Raw genomic sequence first — 14,793 nt, forward strand, 5'->3', positions numbered from 1 at the left:
CAGAGTGCTGACTTAACCTACCTAATGAATGCTGGCACAAATCAGTTTTCCATTATGGATTTTCATCAGGAAAATAGCAAAGATGCCAGCTGCCTCTATTCATATTAATAAGATTTCTCAAGCTATTTTTGCTTCTTACCTCACTGAGGTTCATAAATGGATCCAAACCTATTTATCAGCAATAGTTGTTTTGCAAACAGTAACAGAAGTTAATGAATCTCAAATGGTGATTCTCTAATGAGATATATGGCAAATCTAAATTAGACTATTTTGTCTATTCACTGGATTGAAAGCATGGAAGAGGACTTCAATCCATTTTCTCATAATCAGTGGACATTAAAAATAATCTTTAAAAGAGAATCAGACTCTATGTGTATAATTGGGAGCAACATAAAATAGGATCTAGATTCTCAGCTGATATAAATCAACGCTGTTTCACTGAAGTTAACAAAGTTAATTTACAGCAGTTATGCAGCTGGCCCTTTGAAATCTGTGCTGTTGGACAGAGATACACTGTCCAGCATCATCCTGGCTACATGTAAGATTGACAAATTAGCAGGTAACTGTGCATCAGAGCCCAGTACAGCAGCTTTTGGACTTGGAAGACTTCTGTATGACAAAAGAATGAAGCAGTAATAGAGTTGAGGAGAGCATTGGTTGCACAGAATTGGGGATTTTTGTGATAAACACATGGCTTCGGAACAGACATGCAGACTCAGTTTTACTAATCATATAAGTTTCAAGTACCTTTCCTTTATTTTTTTTTTAGACTTTGACATTAGTTAGTGAATTGTTCTTGTAAGAAGCATAAAGAAATTACTACGGAATCTGGGTTATTTTGAAACAACAGACTAACACCACTTATTCCTGGTCTTAGAAAGTTACTCTTTGAAATTTATTTAACAAATCATACTCTTGCATTGAAGAGTTCATACTGGTCGTGTCAAAACAAAGGAGAAAATAATCTGAATCTTTGTGCAGAATCCCTCCTGCAACAGGAACTGGGCATGTTGATACAAACTGCTGGCTGAACCATGTTGTTTCACTTTGGCAAATACATTGTTCTAGAAAGCTTGCAGTCCTATTTCCTCCTTCTTTCCAAAAGGAGCCCAATTTCTGTCATAATTTTTTCTTTTGAGGAGGAGAACTGGCTGATACAGAAAGGAAGAATTTAGAGCATCTCTGCCTTGTGTTTGTTCTCCAGGAGGAAGTTGCAGGGCTGGCTATTCTGCTGGAGATTTTTGTTTGTTTGTTTGTCTTACAGGAAGTGATGCATGCCCTAAGACAGACTTGGCATACAAGTTGCTTTGTCTGTGCTGCTTGTAAGAAGCCATTTGGGAATAGCCTGTTCCACATGGAGGATGGGGAGCCTTACTGTGAGAAAGGTATGGCAGTCTGGGCAGTTCTGCACAGTAATTGTGTGCTTCATATTCATGGAAGCAACGTAAGAATAAAGCAGCTGGTGAACAAAATATCAGTTCCCCATCCAGCATGGATTTTGTTTCCACTCTCCACATATACAAATGTTTGTGTCTGTATTTTTCTCCAGTTTATATGAGAGAATGGCAGAGCACCAGTCTTTGCCCCAGTGTCCACAATGCCTTCCCTCACTTCTCTCCCTTATGTATTATCATACTTTGCACTTCCTTCCCTACACATTTTCCCCTGTTCCACTCCCATCCTTGGTAGATTCTGCTCACCAGAAATGAAAAAATAGTCTTCTAGGGCTGCCCACAATCCTGGGTTGCTGGAGCTGTGACCTCTGATACTGTTGCCTCACCCTAGAATTGTTCAACCAACACTTATGAAGAGATGGGTCTGCACAGATGTGCAGCATATGGTGGTGCAGATTTTGCTTCCTGGCTGCTGCAACAAACAAACTGCTTCTTGCCAGCTAAGAAAGGGAAAGACCATCTTTTCTCAAAATGATACTTGCCATGCAAATGAGTTGCCTGACATAGTCAGGAAGGAGGTTAAGGTTTAAGTGGTATTCCCTCTGTATTCCCCTTGTGCATTCAGTGAGGTCCTGGCCTACTTCTCTCTGGAGATTCCTTTCTTATGGTTATGCAATTCAAATTTTACAAGTCAGAGTAGCTCTTAGTGAAGAAAAAAAACCATATAGCATGACTGACTGGGTACATGCCCTTTAAAACTGGAGGTTTTGTCAGAACATCAAATAACTCTCATGGATTCCATATACCTTTGGAATTTCCACTAACATTTTTCAATGTCAAACCTTTCCAAATCACACTTGATGAAGATGTATTAATCAGCCAGTATAGGGTTTCCATAATGTTCTCTCTTTATGCAAAAAGAACATTAATACAGGCATGGAAACTTATAACATTCCCTTATCATTAGACTCTTGTACAACCATATTTGTCCTGTGAATAGATTCCATGTATATTAAAGCTAATTTGAAAGTATTGTGAGCAACACAACTTCAAATTCCTTGGATTTTTTTGTATGTCTTCTACATTTGTGATGATAAATGTCATACTAATGAGGGCTGCTGGAATGAGTTTGTATTTAAATAATGAAAGAAAAAGAAGTATATTTCAGTAGGAGTGTTTCAGTAAAGGTAGTAGGAAACTGAGCAAAAACAAAACATTTGTTGTCTGGAAACATTCTATTTCTTTTGGACTTAATATGATTATGTTAAGAGTTTGTTCTAAGTTTGCTTTTTGTTTTATTTTAGATTATATTGCTTTGTTCAGCACAAAATGTCATGGCTGTGATTATCCTGTTGAAGCTGGAGATAAATTCATTGAAGCTCTTGGACACACTTGGCATGACACCTGCTTCATTTGTGCTGTAGGTTCTACATCAAACACTATCTCATTCCTTTATACTCCTAAATTGTGCAGTAACATCAGAAAACCTGAAAGGAGTTATAACTAACATATGCTTAAGGATGCAGAGGAATGAAATTTCATTTTTTACTTCCATTTGGAGAAGGATGGGAGTAATTTTCCTTCTACTCCATAACTTTTACTAGAATTATGTAATTTGACCATCATAAGTAAGTGTTTTCTAATAAAACATCCAGTTTTAGATAGCACATACAGCAGTGCAAACCACTATTGCTGTTATTCTCTCCAGTGTTTGCCAAATAAAGATAGAGCAAGACTGAAAATAAATTTAACACCATACTGAACAGTACAACCATAATCTTACTTACAAAGCAGTGAAGTTTGTATTTCCATGCTGAATGCTTGTTGAAACTTGCAAAAAGAAGTCTGTTTAAAGAGCCTGAATAGTAATTAGCATAGAAGTTGGTCAAACTCATCAATCTGTGGTGTGCACGTAGCTCTGGAGAGTGGCCATATTCCCACACTCTGCACACAAAGCAGAAAAATCCATATGATAAACAGTACTTTCATCTGGTTCTAATACCACTGAGCAGCTCTGCAACATATTATTCCTTAAGTAATAATATCTAGAATCTCTAATTAGCTAAAAATAGTACGTTGGCCACACCAAACTGACAGCGACAATTTCTAATGTTTGTTTCAGTCTAAAATTTAGGTAGACTAGTTGAAAATATAGAAATGTTTATAAATATGTGAAGCTAAAACAGCTTTGAAAAATTGTTTTGTGAAAACCCAAGTCTTTTGGAAATTCTGTCATAGAGAGGAACACTAAACAAGTTTCCTTCACAAGCTAACAGCTCTTAATCACTTATAAATATTGATTACGTATAGAGGCACTTTCTCTGAATATTTCATGTTATTTTTTGCTTGTTCATTTGCCTTAGCTGCCCCATTTTCTGTAGAAATTATAGTTTTGCTATGTGTTGTTAATAAGCAATTCTCACAGTGGGGGTCTTTTTAAGGACCTAACTTGATTTCTTTCAGTGGGTTAAATCAGTAGCGAATCAATACATGACCCCTAAAGAGTCCAAAAGAAATACACGGGCAGAAGAGCAATACATTTGAAACTGATAGTCACATCTTTCTCCCTTTTCTTTTTCCTTAATTATTCCTGAATGCATTTATTATTAATTCTAGGTATGCCATGTGAATTTGGAAGGTCAGCCATTCTACTCCAAGAAGGACAAGCCACTGTGCAAGAAGCACGCCCATGCCATCAATGTTTAGAAGAAGAGTTGGTAGTCACTAATGCTGGGGTGAAACAGATGACTAACTGGGCAATCATAAAGTTGATAACCATGGCTAGCACTTCTCTCGGTAAAAGCTAGACGTTGGTACTTCTCAAGTTTAACTTTATCCTCTTTCATAAATGCAGAACGTGCTTTTTGTGAAGTTCATACAAAAAACTATTGAATGAGCAGTCAAAATCATGAACTAGTCCATTATTACAGCAACAGTTGGGGAAAATATTGAAATTAACTAAAAACCTTATTATAAAAAGTAATGTGCAAATATAGTTTCAATTAACTACCCACAGCAGCTTTACTGCTTAGATCACACACTGGTGTTTAAAAACAACTGGAAAAATACTTCTGTATTAAGTCATTTTCTTTCACAGCAAGAATGAGTAAGTGCCATATGTACAGTCATCTGTAGAACCAAAGGCCGTAGCTTTCAAAGGGAAATAAATAGATTAGGGCTTCATCTAGGAAAAGTGAGTGCTGTTCCATTATCTTGTGGTGCTACCTCATAGCATCAGATATTTTAGATTCTTTCCAAATTACAAGTCTGCCTTGAATCCATATGTAGCTGGGAAGCCTAGGTGACAATCCATAACAGTTTGAAAATAAAATGGTTGGGTCAGCCTTGCTAGTGCACTTGACTTCTATGTGCACAGTAGATAATTCGCTTTCAAATCGTAATGGAAAAGGACAACTGGCTTTCTCCAAATTGCTCCTACATTGAATGGAATAGAGCTGACTGGAAAGGCCAGCTTTTAATTCAAAACCAGTTTTCCTTTCCTCCTTTGGAAAAAAAAAGAGATTCAATCTTGCTTTGATTTCTAATTCCCACTGGTATCAGAGGGAGGTAGGAACCAACATCTGGACCTTCACGCTAGTGAACACAGAAGAAACACATCCATCTAGCACAGCTAGACTGTGGGAGACAGCTTGCAGAAATTCCCTCCTCTATCCCACAAAATTAGGAAAAAGGCTTTTTTTTCCTATAGTAAATGAATGTGTATCAAAAATCTGTAAGGCAGCAGGCACACACTCCTTATTCCTTTCCTTACTTTAAATGCAGCACATCATGAATTGTAGCAGTATTTGCCATTGGAAAACAGTAGCTCTGTTGCAACAATTAGGATAACCACACAGTCATCTTTTCTAAAAACCATAACAGTCATCTATCCTAATAGCTTGAGAACAACTTTCTACTTGTTCAGACAGTTATTTATAAAACTCTTTTTTTCAAATAAGCAATACTTATATTACTGATAATACTTTTGAATTTTTGAATATTAGTGACTTTTATATGGGAGACAGCAGTTCTGTCTGATGGAGTTAAGATGGAAAGTCCGATCACCATTCAAGCTTTATTAACTCATTTAAGTAAGAATTATGATGTGTGTGTTGAGAGCTTGCAGTACTGACAGTTTTGAATTAGTACTTCTAAGGCTGAGGATGCTTTCTGTGGGCCACATGCTGGTGCCATCTGCACCTATTTTACCTTGTGTTCTGAGTAGCAAAAAATTACGTAACACTGTCTGTCTTTCCCCTCCCATGAGTAATGACCATTTCATTTGTGTGTCTTTTAAGGGATGAGAAACTATCCAAAGCTTGGGGGAGGAATAAATGAAATTTAGAGTTCTAAAATAGGAGTTAGCTGCAGGCAGTCTGCATCTTGGACAAAAATAACAACCTGAACTGCCTGTGGCAGTTTTGACATGTATGACCTGTATTTATTTAGTAGGTATCTTAGTTTTCACTGATCTTAGCAGTGATCTGATCTGAGTTGCTACAGGGTCAGATTTTTGTATGCATGAATTATTCTAAAACACTAGTACATTATATGCAAAGCCTTTTTTTGTTTGTTTGTTTGTTTGGGGTTTTTGTTTGGGATTTTTTTTCTGTAAGCAAGAAAATTTTCTGTTTTCAGTCGGTGCTGGGCTGGTGTGAATATGGTCCCATAGATTACAAAATCCAAAGATCTGGCACATAATATTCTCCAGAGGAGTAAATCATAATTATGGAAATATTTTTTTCCACTCCTATTTGACTTCATTAAACACATATCCACAACAGTGAGAAAATTCTACATTTCCTTTTCATTTCTCAGTGCCATTCAAAAAAATGCTTTTTATTTTTATCTATTATTTGAGACAATTCACATCAGCATACTCTATACTGAGACTGTATTGAAGATATTCTTTAGGCAGATTTGTGTCAGTGTTGGCCACTGACTGAGACTAAACTCTGACTGCAACATCAGAATAGGGAGTCAGGCTCCATAGGAAAGGCTTGTGATGGATGCCTCAGGAGAATTTAATGAGGTCTTTCCCCTCTGATCTGCATGTGTTTATAGGTGTGTGTCTCATTCTCCCCTCCACCTTCCCCCTCAATGTCCCTATAAGCTTCCTCTTCACTGGCACCATGGAGGATAAATCATTTTAGGATCTGGCTGGAGATGTTGGGCTGAAGCTTAGGGAGTGCAGTCAGTGAAAAGCTGCTGGCAGGCAGCGTGGCTGGGGCTGCAGTTCCTCACGGCCCCTGGGTGGGCCAGCCCGGAGCTCCCGGCCTGGGGGGGCGCGGGAAATGGGGCTGCCGGTGCGAGCAGGGGAGAGGACGCTGGGATCGCAGAGGAGCACCTGAGGCTGCCAGGATGCAGGGGCTCTGCAGGCCTCTGGCTGAGTGGGGAAAGATGGGGCACCGAGGAGATGGGGAGCCCTTCCTGAGGCTGGGGTTGGAGCAGGGAATAGCCAGGTAAGGGCAGTTCCACCATGCTGGCATGTCAGAGATTTGGATGGGGCAGGGGAGGCTGGGTAGGGGGTAGCCAGGATCACTACAGTCAGGGAGAGGGCTTCAAGTAAGAAATTAGGGTACAAGTAGCTCCCAGTAGCCCAGAGAGATGGTTTGGATGTGTACAGAGGGGTGAGCAAGGATCCAATCTGGTACATCTGAAGTCTGGACTGCAGGAAAGGGAATGCAGCGTATGTGAGCTGAGCTGAGCTGGCTTGCAGGGTGGCAGCAGTAAGAGTGCAGCAGCACAGACTTCAGTGGGAGCTGTACTGGCTTGAGAGAGTCCTGAAAAATTCCTTGGGCAGAGAACCTGCACTGTAGCACATGCCCTGACTCCAGCTGGTGTCTGAGCAAGTGAGATTAAAGCTAGTTTACATATCACTATATGAGGTACAGCGATATCTCTGAATGAAGAACAGAGATACCCTGAGGATTATCATGTAATAAAATTTTCCTGTTATGACTTGTGCTGCTTCATAATGTGGTCCAAAAATAGGGAATCCACGTACCTGCCCTTGATATCTATATTAAGATATAATTTTTGCACATATCTGAACCAGAAATTTGTGAATAATAATGTAGCATTTTAACTTTCACAGGGGTAGAATACCACATAACTGCTGATACTCTTCTGCTACATCACCTTTGTGATATGGAGAGGGGAAAATGCATATATATATATATATATATAAAAATAATAATATATGTCTCTAAAATTCAAAATACAGCCTTTTAACTATCACGGAAAATAATGTTGTACAAAAATATGCAAGATGAATAATGTGTACTTGATTATGTTTTATGTCTTGTAAGAGATGCCCGAGATAAGTCCTAAGTTCTTCTGAATATTTCTTTTCATTCTAATTAATGTGAGGTTTTACCCAATAAAACAAAGATACTGTACCTCTGAATGATCAATTAGATATATCAGTCTTTTGTCTAACTAAAAAGTGTTCAATAACTTTTCAGTCAAAGGATTCAAAAGCTTTTTTTAATGCTTTTCTCTCTTTTGATGTTCTTTTTGCAGAACAGGGCAAATTAAATGTTTCCAAATGAAGCTACTTTTATTATCTGGACAAAAGAAACAGTCTTAGGACTTTTTTTCATTAGTTTTCACTATATTGGATTCACACATTATAAAATTCTCAATTCTAAAACCAATTCAAAACAAGGAAAAATATTTTTCCATTGGTCCTTCAGTGGTCAGTACTTTGGGTGAAATGTTTTGCTGAGATTACTTGTATTTATGTTTAATAATGTGAATGTCCACAGCACTGAACACATTCATTAGTGTCTAATGCTGGGCACACTAATGTTTTTTTGCAATACTCATCTCCTGGTAGTTGATATTAATTTGTTTAGTATTTATAAACATCAAAATTTGAAACTGAGTGATTTATTGCCTGCAGTGATCATATATTAGAAGTCTAGGTTTTATAATATTTTGACATGTTGACTTGATGCCACAAGTGCCCTTGCTTTTAGATAGATATTTTTTCCTGAGTTCCTAGTTATTTCAGAACAGAATGTCTGGTGGTTTATGAGATGTGAGTAATTACCTTGCATGGATTATCTGTGCCAACATGAATAAAACAGTCTAGTAATAAAAGCAATGTGCAAAAACAGTTAAAGCTTTATGATTTAGGTATATTTATTAATATGCCATGTGAGCAGCTGACAGCTTTCAGCCATGTACTATCATTAAGAAAGTATACACAAGCTTGTACTCTCTACTTCAGACCTGAAAATAAAAATTAAAACCTTAAAACCAATTAAACTTTATTGTATATCAGTCTTGAATATTTTATTAACAAAATAATGTCGTTTTAAACAAATATTAGTCTGCTTAAAAGATGCAGTCTGCTAACAGTACATGTTGTAACTCAGCAAGACCTGTATAGTCCCAGACCTTATTGTGTCAACAAATACTGTTTATAGTAACTTTGTAAGGAGTGGGTAAATTCTCTCTTCAGTTACATTGATGCATCTGCAAACAAAGTTTTACTGCATAAGTTCAGGTAGGTGTTCTACTGTTTCTTAGCAAAAGTTAGCTAAAATGCACAAAGTGTTTTGAACACCCTCATTGAGCTCTAGTGCCAAGAAATATGTACAAATGAAAGGATGACTTCATATAACAATGTGCTTTACAAAACCAGCCATTTTGTGCATTCCTGTTGCACAGCCCTCAGAAACGCAGGCATTTTAGAGATACAACTAAGTATATTAAACATAATTAGGAAGCTAGATGATAAATGAACAGACTTGGATTTAGCTGCCAAGTACAGCATCAGGAATCACGACTTCATGCATTTTTGATTTTATTTCCCAGCCCCAATTTCTGTTTACAATGTGCTTAAGAAATGCAATTGAAAAGAATGTCCAGAACATATGCAGTATTTTGTCAGATCAAAATTGCTCGTTTTCAGTCTGTCTGTTCTGACCTTTAACCTCTGCACAAGACAGTGCTTCCTAAACTGTGCACTGTGATCCCTGGAGAGTTCACTTGTTGGAATTGGAAGCAATAGAGGCATAAGCAGAGCACCATGCCAGCTGACAGGGTGGAAAAGGGGAATAGGGCAAAGTTCATTAGGAAAGGACATGGTGCAAAATGTGTGAAAAATGTTGCATTAAGGGATTCTTAACAGACATTCTCAAAGAGACATTATTGCTCTGAAGAAAATGGAGATTTCAAAAGTATAGGCTTTGGCATTGTTTCCCCCTCCCACCCCAAACATGCATCTTGAATTCAAACAGTTTCTGTTGATTAAGAAAGGAACGAATGTGTGAATAAGATTGCTGAAACCATTATTGAATACACAATGAAATGCTTTGTTCTCCCAGGCAAATCAGAGTTATGGATGAGATTCAGACTATATTCAGGCATAAATTCTGTGCTGTGAGCCTATGAAATATGCCCTTGGATAGCTGTTAAAATACATTTGTTCCTCCTCTTAGGAAGATTACATCAAAAGAAAACAGTAACAAACGTGTGTTGTACTACTAAGGATGGACTGTCAGGCTGAGTCACAAGAATTTTCTCTGTAATAAAGACAAGAAGGAATTTTTTTTAACAAAGCTGAAGTTTTGAATAAAACATTTTTCCTTTAAAAGTTTCCAGATTATAACTGTTAGGGAATAATAAATTACTATGCATAAAGTATCATTAATAAATCTGTCTCCAATACAAAAGTATTTTCTAATCTTACTACTTTAGAAATTGGATTTTCATTTATGACAAAGATGTTACGGAAATTCTTCTGATTCTACTTAGTTTTACTGTGCTTAGTGTTACTGAAAGAGTTGAGACTTTTTTTCTTTTAATTAGAAGATATAGAATATAAAAATACAACCTTGAATTGAGTGAAGGTGATTATTCCAGTGCTTGTGGAATGAATGCTGCTTGCTACACTAAAGCCAGAAAACTTGCTGTTCTAGATTGTTTTATTCTCATGGTGCATTAAAGAGGATTTTTGGATTTTTAGGAGGTTTAATAAATATCTATAGCCTTAATTAAAGATCTCATTTCAAAACAAAAGAATGATTTACAGTGTTAAATTATTTTAAGATTTAATCATATGTAGACAGGAAAATAATGCTGGGATCGAGGTTTAGTTTCATTTAAAGAAATCTTCATGTTGACTAATGCAAGCATTCCTATATGCATGTATGGGACATACATGTGGATTAAAACACTCAGAATTGAGATTCTGATTTCCTTTAAGTGGATGTGTTTCATACCTGCACTATTTGAGCCTAAATTGTTGTCATCTAGTCCATTTACTGTATATAGCTTAAGAATAATGCACGAATCTGAGTGCGCCTTGAGACCTGAGTTTTGTTGTCTGTTAGGCATTTTTGCTTTATGAAGTAACAACTCCACAATTTTGATAGCATAGGAGATGTGGGAGCAGAAGAAAGGGCACACTTTCCAAAAATCTAAATTCATATAAAAAATACGATTTCAGGAATAAAATTTTTATTTGTGCATTATAAACAAAGACCAGGTATTATTTTCACAACAAAAATATTCTTCAGCTGTCCCCTGCACATTCCTTAACAGATTTTCTTCCTGCAAATTTTTCCCTGTACTGATTCCAAGGATATTGTCAATTTCCCTGTGATTAATGCACATGCAGAAGCCTGAACAGGAACAGAGTTCCTGTTCCTTTCACAGGCCTGTAAGCTGTGGGGTAAAAGGTGAAAGAGTGGGCTCTGCTGCTCATGTGAGTGCATTCAGCCCACTGCATCCTGCAAATACCAGACTTCCTGAGATTTATTGTGGATGCACAACATAGATGACACTAATTGAAAGTTTCTGCTTTATTGCATGTACTCTACACGGCATCTACTTCTGGCCAAAAAGTCCTTGCAAGAAATCCAAAGTGCTATCCAGAGATTCTGATTCTAGCTGTGGCCTCAGATAGAGCATACCTGAATCTGAACTGTGTGGGTATAAAATAATAGCAGAGCACAGTTTGCCTTTGAGATTGTATTCCCAGTGCCAGCTGCTGCAGCAAAAGGACAAGAGGGCTGGTTTGTGGATGGTGATTTTCTTCCATTTTAATTATGTAAAGCAGTTTCTGGAATGGGAGTTTTCTGAGTTGCTATTCTCCTGTTTCTCCTGTTTCTGCATCATGACACCAGTCTGCATTCAAACTTGCAAATGTTTCAGCTCATTTGGCAAAATTTACTTATTCTCACATTGAAGGACTCCATGTTTTCCACATGTAACTTATTCAGCTTTGTGTTAGACATCCTAGAATGGATTGGAAACAGTCTGGTGGTGAAAGGTGACGGACTGTCAGACTTCTCGGACAGGAGACACAACCTGAGAAATTAAATTCTCAGAGACAAATACAGAACACATTATCCACCTTTTATAGACTTACATGGCTGGTGGTTGTTGGAGACTTCATTGACTTCCTAAGGAGTCACAGAAGCTGCTGCCTGTTTAGAAGTTGTCTAAAAAGAAAGAGTGAGTGTTATTAAAAAGTAGATATTAAAGCTTGGGGGTAGTGTATTTCCTTAGGGTCCAAATTTGCCTATTTAGTACAACCTCAAACAGTTCTTGCTCCTATGCAATTCTCAAAAAAAAAAAAAAAAAAAAAAAAAAAATGCATAACAGAGGGTTGTTGCTACTCCTCCCTAACTCTGGGTAACAACTCTCATTCCCCTCCAGCTTAGGAATATTCACTGGCACAGAAAGGTATAAATTAATCTCTGTGTGCCAGCTTCAGAGAACCTGGCCACAAATACTTCAGCTGAGATGATTTTGTTCATTTCTTTAAAGGACAGTGAGAAAGATTGTGCTTTCTCTGATCTCGTAACTTAAAAAATATTAATAGAACAATCTTTAAGTCAAAAGATAATTAAATAAATGTTTATTTTAGACCATTATCAAGTGCAACTAATTAAAAGTGAACAATTACTATCAAAGAGGGCATATGCAACAGTAGTAAAATGAGATAAAAATGTAGGAGAGTGAAAATCCAAATAAATGTAGCTTTTAGCATAACAATTAGCCATCCAATCTATTCTGTGCAGGGTAATTCATTGAGAGTGAATTAATGGTGCACCATTCAGTAATAGGCCTTGGTAAGGAAATAGGAGCAGTGTATCAGGATATCCTTTTTCCGCCCCAGAGTACCAATACTTTCAATTTTATATACAACGGAAGTAATTAATTGTAACACAGAGAAGCACAGCTGTGTTTCCTGATGGTCACACATGCAATAGCTGCTATTGTTTAGCATTCTGAGTATGTACAATGGAAACTGTTCGACTGCTTGGAATGTTTTATATTCTCAGGGATTTAATTTCCATTAGTAGCTTTTGAATCCATGGTGGATTTTTAATATGCTATTATCTGAGATCCAATCCTGCATCCCTAATCAGGTAATTTTCTGCTGATGCCAGTGAGAGTTCAAACTGTATTAGGTGTGGCTGCCAAATGAGGAGATTTGCAGACACAGGCCAATTTCTCATTGGAAGCAAAGGGAGTTATAGACTATTTTTTGGGATTTGCTTTTAGCTGTATGAGCTAACTTGTTCAACTTCCAGTTAATATTCAAGTACCTTACAGACTAAGAGAGAAAAACTTCATTGCTATGCCTTTAACTTCATTATATATTTTCAGACATTTTAGCTGAAATACAAGGATATCCTTTTATTATTTTGTAGTCCCATATTGGTTTTACTATAATATGAAAAAAGAACTGAATGACACTATTTTGCTGCATTTGCTCTATTTAACAGCAATTTATTCATGTTTAAAGATATGTTTAGACTGAGAAAAAAATGAGGAAGTGATGAAATTATTTCATTTCTTTTGTATAGGATCAGATCTGTTTCATTTTAACAAGCTTGGAAGAACAGAGCATTTTCAGTCTCATAAATGTCCATCTTTGTAAATCTCTACAGTACCCACTCCTACAGCTGCCAGAAACACATCCACTTGAATTCATGGCTCCCGGTCAAAAAGCTGTTATACACAGCAAGACAGAAATTTTCTGTATTGATAAGAATTTGCCTTGTGTAACAGCAGGTTTTAAAAACATTTCCGCTTTCAGCAGTGCTCCAGTTTCAGGACAAAGCCTGAGCATCAGGCTTAACAGAGGAACTGTTAATACAGTGTGGGTTTGGATCTAGGGAATATTCCAACTTGTAAAAGAAACAAATACCTCTTGTAACAAAAGGTGGAGAAACACAAACATTCAGCTTCTGAGTACAATTCAAACTTCTTTGTAGATCATTTGGCACCACTAATAATTCAGAACATAAATTTTAAAACCAGCACTACAATCAAAATACTTAGTCTTCTCTGAGCAACTGAAGACTTTTGGGATTTTATGTGCATGCATCTAGGGTAAAACATATTACTAATTCTCCAAACGAACTGATGTGAGCGAGGCACCGTGGTGAAACCTCTGCTGAGCCTACAAATATTTTCTTTTTCTGTGATAAGACTTTTAATGCTCTGGCTTTAAGAAAAACAAAGTAATTTGTATTTAAAAGGGGAGTTATCTCAGGGTTTATTACAACCTGGTGAGAAGACTGCAACAAGGGTTTCGTAAATGTGAATCCATAAAATCAAAATCATACAGCTCAACTAGGCACAGGAAGAAGAAACAGAAAAAGCAGCAGGAAGTTTGGTTCTTGGCTGGGAAGATGTCTCCCAGAGCAAAGTGCTCCCATTACTGCAGCCCTTTGCCGCAGCAGGGGCATCAGTTCTGCACAGCACAGTTCAGTGAGGAATCAGCTCCCACCCTGCAGCTGCTGGGGACAGGTACAGTCTTTGTGTCCTCCTTCTTCCACAGCCACCTGCACAGGGCTGAGGAAGAATCCCCTGCAGAAGCCAAGTAACCCCAAAACACACCAAGTGCTTGAGCTGTGGGAACACTCCTGTTTCCTTGTGCCTGTGCTCTGCACACTGAGCTGTTATTCCTTGCATTACTGCCACAGTGCTCTCCAATGCTGCCCTGGACTCGGTTCCACACCAGACTGGTTGGACATGGCTTGCCTCTTTACTACCAGTGATCCACTAGCAAAAATTTTCAAAAAACACATTTCTTCACAGATTTGATTCTGCCTTATTGAATATTTTTGCTTACATTTAAAAAACTTAATAAAATCCATTACTTTTGTAAGTAACAAACAGCTGAATAAATTTATAATCAAAAGAGTATGCTTTCAAGTAAAATAGTTCTGAAAGAGAGACAAAGCCAAATTCATGTCATATTAAGTGAAATAATTGTGTCCCTGGCTGAAGGGCAATATTCTTTTAATATGTAACATGGAATATTTATTTTTGTAGCAGTAACGGAGAAATACTCATATAATTGCAAACAGTTCTCAAAAATATATTTGGACCACAGATTTAAGACATCTGAATTCCAGAGACT

At 37.3% G+C, this 14,793-nt stretch overlaps 1 protein-coding gene across 13 annotated transcripts in view; it reads left to right on the forward strand.

Annotated features, from left to right (window-relative positions):
• The window catches only part of LDB3 (LIM domain binding 3), a 113,957-nt gene extending 105,288 nt beyond the window's left edge, over nt 1-8,669 (forward strand). For all 13 annotated transcript variants that reach the window (XM_059851181.1, XM_059851186.1, XM_059851187.1 and 10 more), the window contains 3 exons: nt 1,265-1,385; nt 2,699-2,814; nt 4,011-8,669. In XM_059851181.1, coding sequence (XP_059707164.1) covers nt 1,265-1,385; nt 2,699-2,814; nt 4,011-4,100 — 327 coding nt within the window. In that variant the 3' untranslated portion in view covers nt 4,101-8,669. The remainder of the gene's footprint in view (nt 1-1,264; nt 1,386-2,698; nt 2,815-4,010) is intronic.
• The last annotated feature ends 6,124 nt before the right edge of the window (nt 8,670-14,793 follow it).

The sequence above is a fragment of the Haemorhous mexicanus genome, chromosome 7 (genome assembly GCF_027477595.1).
Source record: "Haemorhous mexicanus isolate bHaeMex1 chromosome 7, bHaeMex1.pri, whole genome shotgun sequence".
Lineage (NCBI taxonomy): Eukaryota > Metazoa > Chordata > Aves > Passeriformes > Fringillidae > Haemorhous > Haemorhous mexicanus.